The sequence below is a fragment of the Aquarana catesbeiana genome, linkage group LG02, assembly GCF_042186555.1.
Source record: "Aquarana catesbeiana isolate 2022-GZ linkage group LG02, ASM4218655v1, whole genome shotgun sequence".
In the NCBI taxonomy this organism is placed as follows: domain Eukaryota; kingdom Metazoa; phylum Chordata; class Amphibia; order Anura; family Ranidae; genus Aquarana; species Aquarana catesbeiana.
The window spans coordinates 300,722,396-300,742,810 of NC_133325.1; the positions used below are offsets into that span (position 1 = coordinate 300,722,396).

Below are 20,415 nucleotides of genomic sequence, written 5' to 3' on the forward strand. Positions count from 1 at the left end.
TTTGTATTCCCTGTGCATTACAATTGTCCTCTATGCTGCCACACTATGTGCACTTCTCAGTGTCGGGATGCTTTGCTGATTGCAGCAGGCTCCTTTCATTATTCTTTCTTTGTATTTACTGAATGGCTCTCAAAGTTCACTTGCATGTGTTGTATGAGTCTGCTCCTCCTCCTCTAATGAAAAGCTGTGCTGTTTCAGCACCGTTATTGTATAGAAGAGTGGTCTCCAAACTGCAGCCCTTTTACTAGCTTTTATCTGATCCTTGGGGCCCTATTCCTCCCACTGAGACCAATAGCGGGGCCCTATTCCTCCCACTGAGACCAATAGCGGGGCCCCCAGGAATGCCAATGATGAGACACTTCCCACCCCCCCTCCGGGGAATGCCAATGATGGGACACTTCCCCCCCCCCCCCCCCCTCCGGGGAATGCCAATGATGGGACACTTCCCACCCCCCCTCCGGGAATGCCAATGATGGGACACTTCCCACCCCCCCTCCGGGAATGCCAATGATGGGACACTTCCCACCCCCCCTCCGGGAATGCCAATGATGGGACACTTCCCACCCCCCCTCCGGGAATGCCAATGATGGGACACTTCCCACCCCCCCTCCGGGAATGCCAATGATGGGACACTTCCCACCCCCCCTCCGGGAATGCCAATGATGGGACACTTCCCACCCCCCCTCGGGGAATGCCAATGATGGGACACTTCCCACCCCCCCTCGGGGAATGCCAATGATGGGACACTTCCCACCCCCCCTCCGGGAATGCCAATGATGGGACACTTCCCACCCCCCCCTCCGGGAATGCCAATGATGGGACACTTCCCACCCCCCCTCCGGGAATGCCAATGATGGGACACTTCCCACCCCCCCTCCGGGAATGCCAATGATGGGGCGTTATTGCCCCCCCCCCTCTGGGAATGCCAATGATGGGGCGTTATTGCCCCCCCCCCTCTGGGAATGCCAATGATGGGGCGTTATTGCCCCCCCCCCTCTGGGAATGCCAATGATGGGGCGTTATTGCCCCCCCCCCTCTGGGAATGCCAATGATGGGGCGTTATTGCCCCCCCCCTCTGGGAATGCCAATGATGGGGCGTTATTGCCCCCCCCCCCCTCTGGGAATGCCAATGATGGGGCGTTATTGCCCCCCCCCCCCTCTGGGAATGCCAATGATGGGGCGTTATTGCCCCCCCCTCCTCCGGGAATGCCAATGATGGGACGCTATTGCCCCCCCTCCTCCGGGAATGCCAATGATGGGACGCTATTGCCCCCCCTCCTCCGGGAATGCCAATGATGGGACGCTATTGCCCCCCCTCCTCCGGGAATGCCAATGATGGGACGCTTTTGCCCCCCCTCCTCCGGGAATGCCAATGATGGGACGCTATTGCCCCCCCTCCTCCGGGAATGCCAATGATGGGACGCTATTGCCCCCCCTCCTCTGGGAATGCCAATGATGGGACGCTATTGCCCCCCCTCCTCTGGGAATGCCAATGATGGGACGCTATTGCCCCCCCTCCTCTGGGAATGCCAATGATGGGACGCTATTGCCCCCCCTCCTCTGGGAATGCCAATGATGGGACGCTATTGCCCCCCCTCCTCTGGGAATGCCAATGATGGGACGCTATTGCCCCCCCTCCTCTGGGAATGCCAATGATGGGACGCTATTGCCCATCCTCCGGGAATGCTAATGGTGGGGTGCTATTCCTCCTAATGACTATAGGTGCTATGTAACTGACCACTAAGGATGAGCTCCGGCGTGTTCGCATGGCGCACGTGCCGAGCCCGCCAGGAAGTCGGCACGGCGCAGCGCTAATCACAGGCAGGGAGACATTTCCCGATCTCTGCAGCCGCACATCGGGAAATGTCTCACTGCTTGTGATTAGCGCTGCCCCGTGCCGACTTCCTGGCGGGCTCGGCACGTGCGCCATGCGAACACGCCGGAGCTCATCCCTACTGACCACCAACCCTGGGGCAATGTTTATTCTCACTGATGCTGAGTACGGGACATTGTTTACCATCACTTGCCACAATCCGGCCCCCTAAAGTCTAAAGGACAGTAAACTGGCCCTTTGAAAAGTTTGGAGACCCCTGGTATAGATCCTGGGTAAAGGGCAGGTTCATGTTTGTAACCCACCAACCTAACCTCCCTAACTCTAATCTAATTTAACATGCACACTGCATATGCAGATACTTAAACTTCATTCACAAAATGAACCATATACAACCCCTGGCAAAAATTATGGAATCACCAGTCCCTGAGGATGTTCCTTCAGTTGTTTATTGTTGTAGAAAAAAAGAAGATCACAGACATGGCCAAAAACTAAAGGCATTTCAAATGGCAACTTTCTGGCTTTAAGAAACACTAAAAGAAATCAAGAAAAATAATTGTGGTGGCCAGTAACAGTTAGATTTATAGAACAAGCACAGGGAATAAATTATGGAATCACTCAATTCTGAGGAAAAAATGATGGAATCATGAAAAAACAAACAAACAAAATAACACTCCAACACATCACTAGTACTTTGTTGCACCACCTCTGGCTTTTATAACTGCTTGCAGTCTCTGAGGCATTGACTTAATGAGTGATAAACAGTACTCTTCATCAATCTGGCTCCAGCCTTCTCTGATTGCTGTTGCCAAATCATCTTTGCAGGTTGGAGCCTTGTCATGGACCATTCTCTTTAACTTCCACCACAGATTTTCAATTGGATTGAGATCCGGACTGTTTGCAGGCCATGACATTGACCTTATGTGTCTTTCTTCAAGGAATTTTTTTCACAGTTTTTGCTCTATGGCAAGATGCATTATCATCTTGATAAATGATTTCATCATCCCCAAATATCCTTTCAATAGATGGGATAAGAAAAGTGTCCAAAATTTCAATGTAAACCTGTGCATTTATTGAAGATTTGATGACAGCCATCTCCACAGTGCCTTTACCTGACATGCAGCCCCATATCATAATTGACTGTGGAAATTTGCATGTTTTCTTCAGACAGTCGTCTGCATAAATCTCATTGGAACGGCACCAAACAAAAGTTCCAGCATCATCACCTTGCCCAATGCAGATTTGAGATTCATCACTGAATATGACTTTCATCCAATCATCCACAGTCCACGATTGCCTTTCCTTAGCCCATTGTAACCTTGTTTTTTTTGTGTTTAGGTGTTAGAGATGGCTTTCTTTTAGCTTTTCTGTATGTAAATCCCATTTCCTTTAGGCGGTTTCTTACAGTTCGGTCACAGATGGTGACTCCAGTTTCCTCCCATTTGTTCCTCATTTGTTTTGTTGTACATTTTCTGTTTTCAAGGCATATTGCTTTAAGTTTTCTGTCTTGATGCTTTATGTCTTCCTTGGTCTACCAGTATGCTTGCCTTTAACCACCTTCCCATGTTTGTATTTGGTCCATGTTTTAGACACAGCCGACTGTGAACAACCAACATCTTGTGCAACACTGCGTGATGATTTACCCTCTTTACCTACATACTAACAAGCAGATTTAATCTGATGCAGGTGTTAGTGTTTGTAATGAAAATTTACAGGGTGATTCCGTAATTTTTTTTCCTCAGAATTGAGTGATTCCATAATTTATTCCCTGTGCTTGTTCTATAAATCTAACTGTTACTGGCCACCACAATTATTTTTCTTGATTTCTTTTAGTGTTTCTTAAAGCCAGAATGTTGCCATTTGAAATGCCTTTAGTTTTTGGACATGTCTGTGATCTGCTTTTTTTTTTTTCTACAACAATAAACAACTGAAGGAACATCCTCAGGGACTGGTGATTCCATCATTTTTGCCAGGGGTTGTACAAGTGATTTCTAATTACGGATCTGAACACAGCTGTATTGCTTTCAATGGAGGAATTCACACAGGTGTATAACACATGTAAGACTAAGGTCAAAAACTAAAAATCAATATGTGCTAAAACTAAGTAGAATGTAAAATATGTCTGTCTTTGTCACGCAAATATATATAGAGAAATGTACCTGCTCCCCCTCCAGCTTGTCAGCTTCCTTGGTTGTGGAGACAACGCAGCATCCTCATTTTCCAAATAGTCCTGTTGTCCCCTTTTGCATTATGCCATTATACCGTTATACAAGGGACTACAGTGTGGTTCCGTGACATCATTGGGGGCCATTGCTTCCTTTCCTTAGAAGCCCTAGCGTGTCAATTATCTTTGAAAACACACCAAGACTCAGGGCATTTCTCGCATTCGATCCGTGCACAGGACTAAAAGAAACCTGAAAACATCAGTAAGACTTTTTTAACCACTTCAGCCTCTGCCATGTACTGGCCTGATGTACAGTATATTTTCACTTGAAGCTGAACTCCGACCAACTAAACCTTTAATTCACTTATGGATTTATTGAAAACACTAAGTAGCCAACCCTAAATTGGCCATAGAGGGATCAAATCTTGTCCAGTTCAGTGGGGACCATCTGAGATTTGATTTATCTATGGTGAAAGAAAATTGTATAATCTATGGTTTGCTGTAGTGTTGTGTTTTTTTGTTTTTTGTGTTCTGCATTGTATAGTGTTTCATGGACATCGCACTGGAAGCTTCCCTGCTGTGTGTGTGTGTGATGATACAGAAGGTGAACTTCTCCTTTTTTAAAAAGATGAGGTTAAGTTGAGATGTAGCCACGCTGTTCCCATTTAACATGGTTGTTAGTCACCAAGAATGATAGTGGGTATTTCTGAGGAGAGAAAGTAGGGCAATCAAGCAGAGAAGTCACCCTGGTCCAACAGGCCGGTGAGTCACTACAATCTTCAGAGAAATTGGAGAAAACAGACGAATACATTTGGGTCTCAAAAGAGGAGAGGGAAAGGTAGGAAAGACTTGAAAGGTGCTCAGTGTTGATAGAAGGAATCCTAACTCCACCTCCTTTCTGTCCACTGAGTCTGGGTTAGTGAGTCCAGTGAAGGCCACAGTGGGAGAGGGCAGAAGGACAAGCAGAGCCAGATTCTTAAGCCAAGTTTCAGTAATGGCAAGCATATAAAGGAATTGAAGATAGTCATGCACAAAGATGAGCATGTTACAGACCAAGTGTACATTCCAGAGGACACATGACATGGGAGCTGTTTTTGTGAAGCAGGCTGATAGAAATTAAACTGTGTGGATTGTGGCTGTTGCCAGAGGAGGAAGGGTGCTGGATGTGGGGAATGCATTTAGAAAGTGGAGGGCCAGGATTGGGGGAAATGTCCCCAGAAAATGGGGGGAGGAGGGTGCAGAAAGTAAGATGGAAGTAGGATGTATATGAGTGCACATACCGGTCTTGATGTTTGGGTTAGCATGTGGGTTCAGTATTTTGAAGGAGGTGGTGAGTGCAGTAATAGGGTAGGAGTAAGGGTGATATATAAGCTGCGGAAAGGAGGGGTAAAGGAGAATTTGAGGCCAGAGGACACTAATGTGAGAAGGAAGAGTAGAGTGAAGAGAGAGTGGGAATCAAACCTCATAAGAAACTATATACAAAATATGGGTTTGATTGTCATCTTTCCGGAGTGGAGCATAGTTCTTCTTGTATCTTCGTACTGCTTTAACCTTATAAACCTTAGGGTCTCTGCTCAAGCTCCTCTAAATCCATCCAGTGTTTCCTGCAATGGGTGCTGGCTGTGTAGGAGTCTGTCTAACCCCTCACATACTGTGGCTGTGCCTAGAGAAAGGTCCCAAACACCACACTCCTAGCAAAGCCTCTGGTAAACGGGTGAAAGCAGCCTCAGCCAGCTTCATCCAAAGCCACACCCCAGCACATTTCACTCTGCCCCTGATTAAGCCTTGTGGGCTGGATGCAATGCATTGGGGGCATGGCTTTGGATTAAGCTGGCTGAGGCTACTCTTACCTGTTTACCAATGGCTTTGATAAGTGTGCGGTGTTTGGGACCTTCCTCTATACATATTCATACTTTCGTTAAACTGCCTTAACAGAGAAGACCTGGTGAGAAAGATTTTACAGTTGTATAGAACTTCATCTGTTTCTAAATGTTGTTTGCAAACATTTTTTGAGTATTTGTAATTGAACCTTTTTACATCTGCCTAATGTAACATTACAACATTTCTTTATGGCTTTTTATAGGTTTATCAATTTTTTATTTCCCAAAACTGCCAACTTCAGACACGCTGCAAAACAGAACTTTAGCCATGCCTTCAAATAAGATTCTCCAACCGGTTTTGAAAGTGAAAGTCGATCAACTATTTCTGTATTGGTTAAGTGAGACACCAACCCAACTGCTACTCAAAGACTACCTGAGAAGAATAAAAAATGGAGAAAATGTTATGGCTGACACTTTGGAAGATGGTGTAGATGCTTCACTATCAAACAGTAAAATGTTGTTACACAAAACAATGGATAACTTATCTTTGTCACCTGTGACTCCTTGCAGTCCTCCATCACGCTCACCTTCTTCTCTCCCCATTGGCCCATTTGGCAGCCCCCGAAGCGGCTTCACCCCCAGAACACGTAAATCCATTGGCTCAAGATTGGTAAGTAATGTGAATGGGATATAGGGGACTGTGGTTGTTTATTTTGTCAAGATTTCCAAAACCTAAACAAATTGCCCTAATGTCCATATTAACATAATGTTCATCAATGATAGTGAATGCACAAGATGTAAGGCTAGCCACACTGCCTAAGATTTGGTATATTTGCTATAGAGCTTGGATGGAGGAATCTCCTCTGCCAGCTATTGTATTCTAACAGCAGCTGCTCCCATAGCTGTCAGAATGCCAAAACAATTGCTGCATCTGATTGAATGCCAACAATTCAGCCAATCATTTTCCAACTGGCTTCTTTCATTTGCAGACAGGGCCACCCACCGCTCAAATTTTGGCCCATTGGGCAGGAATTGGCCAAAATTCAGACCATAAATGGCCAGCTTTAGGGCCCCAGCTGTACCCCCTGACATCACCAGGGGGGAAAAACTATTATGTAATGCTACAAAAGATTTTGAACTCTTTCAGGAGATTGTCATAGACTGGGTTTGTTTCTGGAATGGGGTAGACTTGATATGTAGGAGACAAACTGACACTTGCGACTAGAGAGTTTACGGTTGCATCACCTTTACAAATATGTGATCCCAATAAAAAAATGCTGGGATTTGTGGGCCATACAACAAGTATAAAGGGATGAAGCCAGTGCATCACGGATGTACGTGTTTATAATTCTTGATGCACACGACCATCTGGGACCATGTGGACACCAGCAGTCAGAACCCAAAGTTGCACATCCATACACATCTGTATCTTAAAGTGGAAGTAAAGGCAAAACCTATTGAACTCTAAACTACCACCACCTCCATTTTAAGCCTAATCTATCTAGCCCTGTAAAGAAAAGATCACTATACTTGCCTATTCTGAAGCCAGTCCGGTCTCCAGCAGCACCTTCTGTGTACAGGAGAAAGCTGACAATGGCTGAGAAGTGACGTCACCCATAGACTTTCTATGGGGCTTCCATTGTCAGCTGCCTCTCCTACACATTGAAGCCACTGCTGACAGCTCAGCCTGGGACTGGACTGGAGCGGCTTCTGAATAGGTAGGTATAGTGATCTTTTCTTTACAGGGTTATATAGATTGGACTTAGAATGTGGCTGGGAGTAGGTTTATAGTTAGGTTTTGCCTTTTACTTCCACTTTAATGCAAGTACCGGCACATAACCATTTACATCCGTGTACAGCCGTTGCTTTCTCTGGGTAGCTGTATACAGAATCTGTGGTTTCTGGATGAGGAAAAAAAAAGCCAGAATGCAGCCATGTGCATAAAGCTTAAGGGGTAGGGCAAAGACCCACCTAGTTGGATACTTTTGAATGATTTTGATAGGTAGGCCCTTTTTTGTAACTGTGCAATCAGACTGCATGTACAGCCACGTTGAAGGTGGTAGCGGGTATATTTTGGTGAGTAGATAATACTTATAACATGTGACTGCGCCCAGCTTAACACTAAAGTGATTTCAGATTCGGTAATTTGTTTCCCTTGATTGTAATTGATGATTTTACATTTTGAAACAGTGCTTTAATGTGAATTATACCACGCCAATAGTTGGGTAACGGCACTGCTGTTGTTTGATGTTCAGAATAAAACTGTATGTGCTGGCTCTTGAAAGCTCTTGAAATGAAGTTGATGCTACTCCCTTGCATAGTAGTGAGCTATTTTAAGAAGCCTAGTGAAATTTCTAGATACATTGGCATTCCTCAAAGGATTAGCTAAAACTTCACTCTGTGTCATCTATCTGCCTATGCTTCTGACAGCTGGTGTAATACTGGCATTTGATACTAAATATATCCATCATTCATATTTTCTGCTATATCCACCCACTGCTTTCTACCTGTGAAATAAGGATGCGTTTTTGAGTGTCACTTTCAGTGTAATAAGAATGATGGGTGTTAAACCAAAACTATTCACTGTATTGATCTTCCATGAGCTGAATGTTCTTTTATTGTATTTAAAAAAAAAAAAAAAAATCTTTTTATCCTTTAATTTCAACAAGGCAAAGTTGTTTGGTGTGGATTTGTATCTGGAAGGAATGCCTGGCGCAGCTGGTCGCGTAATAGAAGTGATTATTTGCATTCTTATGAGCTTTGACCTTGATGGAAAAGGATTACTATTACTGCTTCCTAATTAAGTAAATCTATCAATGCATGTTCAGACACATATTTCTAGAATATAATTTTGCCTGCAAATTATTGCACCCGCAATCAGTGGATTGTGGGTGCAATGTCATGCTCCTCCAATTTCTTCTTCCAGCTCCCTGTCCATACCGCTGGATGGGCTTTCAGCTAGAGAGAGTATCAATGGATTATGGGTGCAGTGATCACTGTTCTTGTAAGCCATTGAGAACTACAAGGTGGCAGACAGGACTTCAAATTTGACAGTGGCTGTGGGGTGGAAAAACCCCACTCGGTCTCAATTGAGGGGGCACTTTGTGTGTGTGTGTGGGGGGGGTAGCTTGGTTACAAGGTGTAGTTGGCCTTTAACGCAAGTGTCGACAGGATTTTGTTCGCCTCAGAGCAGTTTCTCCCATTCAAGTCTATTGGAATGCAGAAGTAGATGAAGTAGGTCAAAGGCATCTGGCACGGGCATGAATTCTGAATTATCTCAAAAGCATATTAAACTGATTTCAAAAGTACACTGCATTTGCCTGTTGCAACCTAATTCAGCTTCTATTGTTTGTGCCACTTTGCTCTGAATACTTTCTATTATGTGGTACCTCTGAGCATATCCCAGCCTTTTATATGTATTGCAATAATCACAGATCTAAATTACCTTGTAAGGAAGCAATACAGATACTGCTGACACTTGCAAGTAAAGTGGAGCGCTGTCTAAAACTTTTTTGCTTTTGGGTAGAATATGAAAATCTTAGTAAATTTTGACAGATTGGATAGGAGTTGTGTGACGGAGGTGTGGGTGGGACAGAACGCACACAGAGAGCAGGAGTGAACCCAAAGTTCTTTATTGAAAAACTGGGCTGACAGATGTGGGCAAGGATAGGTTCATAAAGGCCGTACAAGCACAGACAGGAAATGCGGGCAATCTGGCACAGCAATTGTCAAGTCTAGGGTAAGAGGACAGTAATTAAGGCACAGGACAGTAATCTGAGCACAGCAGGGTAGGCCGCAAATGTGGTACAGTAAAGGCCAAGTGCAGCTGACAGCAATCTCATGCAAGGGGATCCATGTAGGGTGGCAGGGAGAGGCCAATCATGGGTTCTCAGAGGGCTGTGTCCTGGCCACAGCTATCGGCATACCGCTAGCATTTGTGAGAGAAGTAGAGAAACTGCAAAGAGAAATAGTCTGGGTAGCAATATGGAACCTCATTGGGCAATTGTCCACAGGGCAGTAAGCGCAGCCAAGTATTTAGAAAGTAGCACACTGCCTATGCGGACAGCTGTCCTAAGCACATTTTAGTGTCCTTCCAGTGGAACCTCCAGACATGAGTTCCCCTGTGTTCATCACTAGGAGAAGCTCTGAATAGTCTGACCCTCTTCTATTGGCAAAGGGATGTTATTTAGTAATTCAAATTCAGTCGAGATTTCAGCCCCCAAATCGTCAGTGCAGAAGGGTCTGGTTCTATTCTGGTACAGGAGACAATGACTTCTGTGCTACCTGCTGAGAGGAGCTTCATCGCCTACCTGCTGTGGAGACACAGGAACTCGCAGACCAAATTACAGAGATAAACTGACTTCGATACACACTACCTTTGGACTACAAGTCCTTTACAAAAAAAAAAAAATCGAATATTTCTGACCACGTTACAGGTTGGATCCTCTGTCAAGTTTATTGCTCTTACAATTACTGACCTGTATGTTAAGAATATTGGAGTTTACTCATCTGCATGCTTGTTACAGGTCAGTGTTTAAAAGTAGTGAATGCAGAGGGTCAGCATAATAGCCTGACAACAGGTGTTTTCTTTTGGAGGCCTTGAATTTTTCTAATAGGTTTGCTTTAAGCAACAAAATCCAGTAGTGGGAAGTAGAATAATTTAGCGATCCTAAAATTTGGCAGCCAGCCTTGTAAGTGGGAGCTTTTCTCACTCTGATTCTCATCACAAAAAAATCTTGACCATGTGTTCTGATGTTTGTATTCCTAATGGTTTGAGTTACATTTGTACCAGAATTTGATCCAGAATTTTGAATAGGTGATGACAAACCAAACATGTTTATGTATGTGGTCCTCTTCCCTATCTCCATAAAAAAAAAAATCCTAATTGTCATTAAAAATGGTTTATTTTTTATTGTCTTCAAATTAAACCTAATATCTGTGAAACTGTAAGGTTGTGTAATGCTGACCTGATGAAAATGCTGCATTACTAAATCCTGAAATTCACCAATCCCAGCCTGTAGCTGTCAATCGGTCCCAATATGATCAGTGTTTTATAGCACCTTTATGACGGAGCATTAATTCTATTAAAAGGCCTGCTCTAAAGTTAAACATAAATACTGAAATGTCCAAGATTGTTTGTTTGGTTTTTCTGTATTTGTGTGTCTTTATCGGGTACCGATCTTTGATTCATATTCTGAAGAGGTGTGCTGTGACTCAGCTAAATAGTTCTGTAGTTACAAATCTTCCTCTGGTAATGTTAATCATTTTGTTCATTTCTTTTTATTAATATTTTATTTATTTATTTTTTGGTAACACATATGGTGTATAGAATAGGAAATTGAGGAAGTTTCTCAAGCCCAATCGCATCCACTGTAATCTTATAGATATTCTAAAAGTATACAGCTTGAACAGCTAAATATTTGGGTGCATTCCGGAGTATATTTCTAGGAATGTGCTCATTTGATTAATAGCAATACCTCTGTAAAGCCTGCAGATGTCACTGCAATAGCTCTTTTGATGTTTAGTGTGACTTTGTGGGCTGATAAATGTTGGTTTTTGTATATCCTATAAATGTTCCTAGGTAAAAGTTTTCAAACACAATCTCTGATGTCTGGTTACAATATTTATGGTACTTGATACTTTATCACCTGTTTTTCCGAAGTAGAGCAGTGATGGCAGAAAATGTTCTGTAATGTACTTAACCACCATTTATTTATTTTTACAGAATGGTGACGTGGGGGTTAATGGTTTTTAGATGTTGTGACATAATAAAACACAGCTTATATTTTTACACCCTAAATAAAACCTTGTTCGTTCTGTGGTGTAATCACTTTCACATGTTGAGTGAATGAGGAATGTATGATTCTGTTGGTCAGGTGGAAAGCGATAAATAGCTTGCATGTATTCACTATAAATAACTCCAAGCTTTATTGTGGCTATTACAATCCTTGAAGCTAAAAAAAAAGAAAAAAAAAAGACTGCATGCAAAAGAGTAGAATAATATCGCCATACCATTGTCCCTGAAATGTGGTTTACCTTTAGGAAGAATAAAGAGCAGGCATTTTTAATTTAACAATGTGCAGATAGTATTAGTGTGAATGAAGCAATGGCCTTTGTCTGTCAAGGCAGTCACTTTAAATAGAAATAACAGCAATTAAACTATAAAGAGGTAGGGTACATATGTCTGCAAACATTAGAAAAAGCTCAAAAAAGATTAGTATCTAAAGTCAGTTTTAGATGCATTGGAAGACTAGTATTTGCCAAACCTTAAGAAAAGGGGCATGTCCAGCAACTGTAATTTTCTTAGTATGTTTAGTTATCGTTGCTGCGGCCATCTAGGCAAGTATAATTGTTTTGTTTTTTTGTTTTTCTAATCCAATACTTCTCTTTTAAAGTACACTTCTCCTTTAACCGGTTGTGGACATTGGGTCTGCTACTCATGCCCCAAAAAAACCTAGAAAAAAAAACTTAATTGAAACACAAAGTGTTTTGTACACACTGTCCTCCTCCCCTGCAGCATTTGTCAGCAATTATAAAGCCGAAACATGCTGTGTAAATACAGCAGCTATTACAGCTGCTGCTGTTCTTGCAGTGTTTTATAAATGTTGTTCAGTCATAAAGGGACAGATCCAGAGTAACATGGTTACTTTTGTGTTTAAGGCTCGGTTCACACTACTGCGATGTGATCTTGCCATCATTTTCAGTGTAATGATGTAGTGCTACTTTGATGTTGGCTGCGTTTTTGCATATTCTATGAAGCCAAATTGCACTGTAAATCGCACCAAACTAGCACAGGAACCTTTTCCAAAATGGCACCATGCTGAGTCGCATTGATAAGAATGGACACTGTTGAACATAATGTGATTTCCATTGTCATGTGATTCTGTGTGACTCAAGTCGCATCAGAATTCGCACTAGTGTGAACCAGCACTTATTATTCTGTTCATTTGCAGATCAAAGGAGTGAGCATTGACCTGCATATACTTTTATTTTAATATACAATTTGTACTACTTTAACCCCTTATTAACCCTTAGTTTACCCTAATCTACCCCAATTAATTCCTTCACTTCTCCCATTTAATTATACCGCTGACTTGGTTCTTTCTATTTGTAAATAATTTTGCAATGCTTTTTGTATCAGAATCCTTATTTGTGTAATTTTGAAACTGGACATATTGTAGAATTAAAATGTATGCTTTTTATCTACAATTATCCAATTATATTATTATTTTTTTTTTTTTTCCATTTTATTTATTTTTTTACCAATACCTGATCAGGGTAGAAAGTGTGTGTGTGTGTGTGTGTGTGTGTGTGTTATTCTGGTTACTCCTTCCTTTTTTTTTTTTTTTTTTTTTTTTTAAATCTATAGACAAGGGAAAAAAAGTATATACAGTATATAAACGTTAGTTTAAGTAATGGCCAACTCATTGCTAAATAAAGGTCCATAGCAGAAATATAACAATTCCTCATTAATTCATCAACAAAGTTTGTCAGTGATATATTGGTGGAAACCAGTCCAGAGACCAGGTTGGACATCCTGTGACACATTACTTCTTAAGATTGGGAACCTCAACTGTGTAAGCGATGCTTTCTGGATGTTCATTGGAAACTGTAGGTCGTTTTTTTTGTAGAGGACTTTTCACTCTGCAATCATTCAGGTGTAATGCTAACACACAGCACTAGAGGGAGGATTTCCCAATCTTATACAAGTCCTATATGAAAATGCAGAGCATTAAATTTGTTTGGTCTACAGCTGTCTGAAAATCTGAGGCCCATGTGCACTTGCATTGTTCTAGAAGTGTGTACAGTTTTGCCTGTAATGCGTAATAACGTATGCTTTTGGATATATTGGTTACTAAATGCATAGCATGAATTAACTGTAGGCACCTACATTTACCTCTGCATGCCGTTCCAATTAGTCATAAAAACCAGGCAGCTCAGTAATCTTCAGATTAACTCCGTATACTTCCTCCTGCTACCTGCGCCCATTATTCTGTGTGATGGATGACCTTTCCAAGCAGCAGTGAACTTCTGGATAGTACATGACATGCCAGAACTTGATATCAGAAGATGCCTATATCGTGCTGTCTGTTTGGTAATGTAAACCCAACTGTACTTCAGGATCAAATACAGTCTGTTTGAATTATGGCATCTCTGGTGGTGCTATTGTGTTTATTCTGCTGGGCATTCATCTTGCAAAGATAAGTGCAGTGCTTCCTAACAAAACACTGGTATCCGTGTCATAATAAATGTTCATCTTCTGACACACATCACTCCAGCACACTAGCTGAAAAATAAGTGCAATTTCAATAGCTATCAAAATGCCTTTAGCTGTTCCTAAAGGAAGATTGTGATTGCCCCCACAGTGAACTACTATAGTTACCAACAGACATGGCTAATCTTTGTTTGCTGTAGTTGATCAGCTCTTGAACTTACAGTGAAGTGCAGGTAACAGCCAATCATCGATCCCTGTACCAAATATCGAATGTTCCTTTTGGGCCGTGTATGTGGATAATGTATATCTTAAGACGTTTAGTGATTAGTACCCCTGTTGGGTCTTTGCAATCTGTTTTCCATTGGTGAGCTTCTGTAGACACAACAGGGCGTGAGGACATTTCTTTGTTGTAAAATCCCCTCTAAGACCTTGTTCACACAGACTTTAGCTTAAAAAGAGCAGTGTATAAAACAAGCTTCTACAAAGTATTTGCAGAGTCTGTAGAAAGCCATGTTAAGGCTCCATTCACACTTGTGCGACTTGTCATGTGACTTTGGACACTAAAGTCACATCCCATGTTTCTCAATGACAACCGTTCAAATATGTGCGATTTAAAGTAGGTTCCTGCACTACTTTGGTCCAACTTTCATGTGACTTGAGTCTCGCCTTGTGATCCTTGCAACAGTTGTCCATTATCATTGGTCAAAGCCAAAGTCACATCCAGGTTGCACCACCCAAGTGGTGCAAGTGTGAATTGAGCCTTAGAGCAGTTTTCAGTTCCAGTTTGGGCATGTTAAACACAGATCCTAATGGGATTGCTGACTGTCACTTTAAAGGAGACGTAGGCTCCTTTAAAGCTCTTTTGGCTGTACTTCTCCTTTTGGGTCACAAGAGTGTACTTGGTTCTGCACTCCTGCGACTCATATTGAGCCTACAGTGGGCTAAGGCTCGGTTCATGCTGCTGTGACATGGGATTTGACTTGTGAGACACCCCCCCCCCCCCCCCAAGTCAGATCCTGTGTGAAATTCAATGTTTCCCTGTGAGAGCCAGCTGATGCTGCACAAGTCACTCTGACTTTAGAAAAGGTTCCTGGTCTACTTTGTCCGACTTGGGTGCAGGTTCAGCCCTTGTACAGGCTCCTAAATAGCATCCAAGTTGGATCAAGTCAGAAGGAAGTTGCAGGACAAAGTCGCAGGCAGTCGTACGACTTTGCTGTCGCAGTAGTGTGAATCCAGCCTAAAGTGCAACTCTTGAGGGATCCCAACTTTTTATTGTTGGGATACACCCAGATGCCTGAGCCAGCCGCTCCGGCCCCCTTCACAGCCCGGCACTACAGTGAGAGCTGGAGGGGCAGAGCAGAGAGCCGGTGACTGTCAATCTCCAGCTCTCTGCTTACTGAAGACTGTTATTACTCGGTCTTGGAGGCGACGGGAGACTAGATGAGTATGAACGTTTTGTTTTTTTTGTTTTTAAAGCTGAAATCTGGGTGCAAATACAATATTTTATTCATAAGGGTATTTGTGTGCACCAAGTGCCTTTGCAAACCTAGTCATTTCCTTGTAAAAATAGTGATGGCAACAACAGTCTGCTGTGCAGAGCTGTGAAAGGGATCAAGCAGGACCACCCACTACAGACTACCTGCAGAAAACTAGAGGGGAGTCGGTTACAAAACTGGTCCCCCTGCATAGGGAGAGGGAGCAGCAATGACTGGTCTCTATTAGAGGAAGCTCCTGCACAGTGGTAAGAAATACACAAAGCGCACCATGATTTAAGTAAGATTGTACATGTCTTGTAGCTGGACAATATTTGTTTAACCTGGATTTCAGATCCTAAACAAGTATGCATACAAGCTTCAGTTGGCTTTAGCAATACTTGTTAAAGCCCTGATGAAGCCTGCTAGCCAGCGCTCCCATTAAGATCTGTTTTAACCTTCCCAAACCAGAACAAATAAGTTCTTTAAATGTTCAATTAAGCTGCTTGAAGCTTGCTGTACACGTTGCTCTTAGGGTCACTGTACTACACAGTATGATCTGACTATAATCAACTTCAGTTTACCATGTATGCAAAATGAGGACCTACCTAAACTATCCAATTAATTTGTGTCCAATTTGGCAGATAGTTGCTTTACATAGTTCTTGGTAGATCAGAAGGAGATTGTACAGTCAGTTTGGGGTGTGTGTTAAGCTTTATACAAGCCAAAGCATTTGTGAACAAGGCCCTAAAGCTGGCCATAGATGGATCATAATTCAGCCAGGTTAGCAAGGGCCAGCCAAATTTCCATCCGTGGCCGTTTCCATGCATTAGAAGTTGATCTAATGATTGACTTTCTCATGAATGGTTTTGTTAGAAAATGTTGAATTTTTCTTCAATCCACGCTGATCAGTGTATTCTGGCAGTGGAGAAATCTCTGCTGTCAGAATACAATAACCCAGCAGGGAGCATTCCTCAATTCACCTTGATTGTGTAGATTGCTCTGGTGGAATAATGCTGTATTTATAAAGCAGTTACAACACATTCACTGCAGGTGTATGTTCCTGGTGCATATGGCTTAATATACAGCAAAATGACTGCTTTTTAAGTTTGGTCATACATTTTTATTTTCTCTCCTGTGATAATGGACACATCAATAAATAAATAAACCTGACAGAGAATCTAAGCCCTCACATCTCTGTCTATAAAATCTATATTACTGTGCTGGTTACTACATTCCTGCATACTACAGTTTACACTTAATGTTCAATGGTCAATGCACACCTCTATCTCCAGTTCTGTTAATATTCTACTACTTGAGTTAGATCTGTGTAGTCCAAGAATCCAACACAGTGCCTTGCAGTGCTAAATTCTGCTGATTGAATGGCTCTCCTGTTTCTGCCTGGCTCTATCAGTCCCAACATATTTGCTGATGTGATAGAGGCCACATTGAAGGGAACAGGAATGTGAATGCACTAGTGAGTGCCTGTTGACAGTCCTGGGTGTACTTCATTCACAGAGCACTTCCACTGAGGTTTGACAAACTAGAAAGGCAGCAGGAAATTACATCTAGGTTACCAAGTTTTGTTTCGGCTGCTTTTTCATTTCTGTCCTGCTTCTGTCTCTTAACACTGTTCTTCACTAGATGGTGAAAAGAATCAACCTGTTGCTTAACTGAGGTCTCCGTGTGTGGAATGTCTTTTTTGTAAAGGGCAGCCCCCCTCAGTGACTCTGCAAGCAGTGTCTTTATCTGACAGTCTGTTTTGCTTTTGTCAATGTATAGACCTGGAGAGAGTTGCTGCTCTCCCTGCAAGTTTTCCGATTAAGTTGGAACCAAGTTTTGTACATATTTTGGGTTTTCCTTGTGGCATTGAAGGATTTATATGAAATCTGGAAATATGAGAATGAAAGAGATTTCTTTGCGGCAAGATCCGGATCTTAGAAAAGAATTGGCACTGCTGGCTCGTGGATGTGATTTTGTTTTGCCTTCAAGATTTAAGAAAAGACTCAAAGCATTTCAGCAGATCCAGCAGGTTGGCTTATATGGTGATTTGTGTTAGACTTTTATAGTGTATATGTTCCAATGTTTGCAGTTACATTAAATATAAGGCAATTTTTTTATTATTACACCAATAATTGTGCTTTAATTATTGCTCTTTAAGTTGTGTGTGTGTAGATAGAGAGAAATTATATTTTATAAAACAGCAGCAACCAAGATTCTTGATAGTGGAACTCATTCCAGCATTGAAACCTACCAGTTGTCTTGGACATGCTCACAGCCATGTAGTTACTCTTAGTATAGGTATACAGAGAGCTATATAGCAGGCTTTGTTTTAACTAATTTTTATCCAGTTTGGGGCAGTGACATTTCCAAACACTTCAAAGCATTAGTACATTCATTTCTGTTAGGCTGGGTGCAGAAGCAAAAAGGATTGTGCATCTTGTTTCCCGATGTAGGAAATTTTAGTGCAGAGCTGTTTAATACTTTCAGCATCTTTATAATGGTGCTAGACTTTTTTTATTTTTTTTTATTTATTTTTTTAACCGGGCAATGCAGCCAACAACCTTGCTTGCTTCCTTATGATCTGTTAATAATTATATTCCATTAATTGTTATACATGTCTGAGTGTAGAAAAAAAATACCTTTTTATGATCTTCGAGAAAACTTGTCAGCTGATAATATCCTGTACACTGTGCTGCAATTTTACAGGTTAGTGTTCCCAGTTATCTCTTAGAACTACATGTTGGGCAGGAGAGGGGGAGGTTACTGTAGTCCTGTCCAGATGGCAACATTGCTTCTCCATAGATAAGGCCCAGTTCACATCTAAGCAACATCTAGCGACACTCCTGCATTGCGTTTTTTTTTTGTGGCGTATTTTTGGAGCAGCACCCTTCATTTTGAATGGGCCTCATGTACCAAATTTTGGCACTGAACCAGGGGTGCATTTGATGTTGCAATTTTTGTGCGTTTTGTCACATGACTATTGCATCAAAATCACATGAAATAATGGCACTGCAAGTCCGTCTTATGTTTTACTGCAATTCTTATATCGCAGGCAGAATTGCAGCATTCTGCCTGCGATTTTAGTATGCTCAGGTGTGAACGTGACCTAAGTGTTTTTAATGGCCATATCACCAGGTGAAAACAGAGCTTGGAAAAAAGAAAACAAATACAGCTACCACTTCTAAGGACTGGTAAGCTGCAGTATATTACATTTTTGTTCTTGGATTTGGATATACTTTAATGGACATGCAATGTCTGTCCGAATAAGAATGTTTAAAGTGTTTTCCTCAGATACGTTGGCTTTCATTGCTGGCTTTATGTCCTGCAAATCCATGAGCAAAAAACTGAAAGCCATAAAAAGGCATTGAATTGCTTGACTGTATTGCACCTTGAATTGAATTTAATATGTTCTTTCATTGAAGTCAATTAAAAAAACAAATGATGATTGTGATTGGAGCATGCACTACTGTCCTGGGGATAGATTGTTTTGATGATTAAAATGACATATAGGGTTCCTCCTGTATCTTCAGTGGATATGCCTCATCACTAGGGACTTTAGTTGCACAATTGTATATCCTAACAATTGCCAGTCTGCACCCAGCCTAAAAGAGCCCATAAATCATATGGTTGTTGGGAAGTTCTTAAATACCCATGCTGTTTTTGATCTAGAGTCTATCTAATCTATCTAATCTATCTAATTATCTATCTATCTATCTATCTATCTATCTATCTATCTATCTATCTATCTATCTATCTATCTATCTATCTCTCCTCTGCAGGTTCTGCTTCGCTATACATGTGGTGTTAAAAATGTGCCCATCTAGTGTTAAAAATGATTTATACGTAGGGTGTTGTGTTTTTTTTTTTTTTTTTTTTTTTTTTTTTGGCTTGGCTGGTAAGGGGGTCCTGGTTATAAAACTAATTTTATTATATTGTTGCTAAGTCAAAACCTGTAGCTGTCGTTATTTGGTTGAATGTGAAAAGAGAAACTGATTGTTGAATTGAGCATGCCAGAGCTGACTACAAGATGTTCGGTATTCAGAGTCCCAGGCTGAAGAGAGTTGAGAATCCCTGCCTTATAGGGATGTTGTCTCACTAGTTAGAAAGGATAGTAATGACAAGTGCCAGGTATACGCTCTTAATACTTTGAGGTTATTTCTAAGATGCTGTGTTTATCGAACAAACTTTCTTATTGTAACTGATGTGAATGCGTCAGTTTTTAAACCTTGCCTTTCCACTGCTCCACCGCTATATGCAGTTGTCAGTAAATCTCAAAGTATATCCTTAAACATTAACATTTCCAAGGGGTCACGTGAACACAAACTCTGGTGGGTGCATCTGCGCAGGGCAGACAACAGCGCTGAATCTTTAAAGCAATTACTTCATGCTACCAGTGTCCATGGCTCTAAGGTGGTGTTGGCCCTGCAATTCATGCCCATCGGATGCACAGAAATGCAATCACCGGAACCTATCCATTCACAAAAATTTTTTTAAAGTATTTACATTGGGATTTATTTGTAACTGTATGCTAAGTGGAAACCATGGGAAGGCACAAGTTAAAAGATGAGTGATTGTGTTGCCTTTCCTCATACTTTAAAGTGTTCACCTTTTACAGAATAAAGTGAAGGTAAACTAACAGGTACACCTTCCCCACCCCCCTGCTTTACCATCAGGGTTGCTGAGCTTTCAGCACCTCAACAGCCACTCCAGTGGTCTGGGAATTTAAAATCCCTGCTGTTCTCCCTATTCTCCATTAGCACTTCCAGGACAGCCAAATGGATTTTGATTGGTCAGTACCATCAATGTGAGTGAGTGTCCACTGTTAGTTCAACTTTTTGTTCACCTTTTTATATTTTTTCTGTAAAGGTGATCTAACCCTTTAAGTTGAGAATATCTACATATCCTAGTTT

The 20,415-nt window shown here is 41.8% G+C and overlaps 1 protein-coding gene across 6 annotated transcripts in view; it reads left to right on the plus strand.

Moving 5' to 3' along the window:
• Window positions 1-20,415, plus strand: part of LOC141127797 (serine/threonine-protein phosphatase 2A regulatory subunit B'' subunit beta-like) — a 117,200-nt gene that overhangs the window by 347 nt on the left and 96,438 nt on the right. For 4 of the 6 annotated variants that reach the window (XM_073614577.1, XM_073614578.1, XM_073614579.1 and 1 more), the window contains exon 2: window positions 6,079-6,485. In XM_073614577.1, the coding sequence (XP_073470678.1) occupies window positions 6,144-6,485 (342 nt within the window). In that variant the 5' untranslated portion in view covers window positions 6,079-6,143. Of the gene's footprint in view, window positions 1-6,078; window positions 6,486-16,923; window positions 17,548-20,415 lie in introns of those variants that run through there. The other 2 variants (XM_073614581.1, XM_073614583.1) reach the window with 2 other exon arrangements.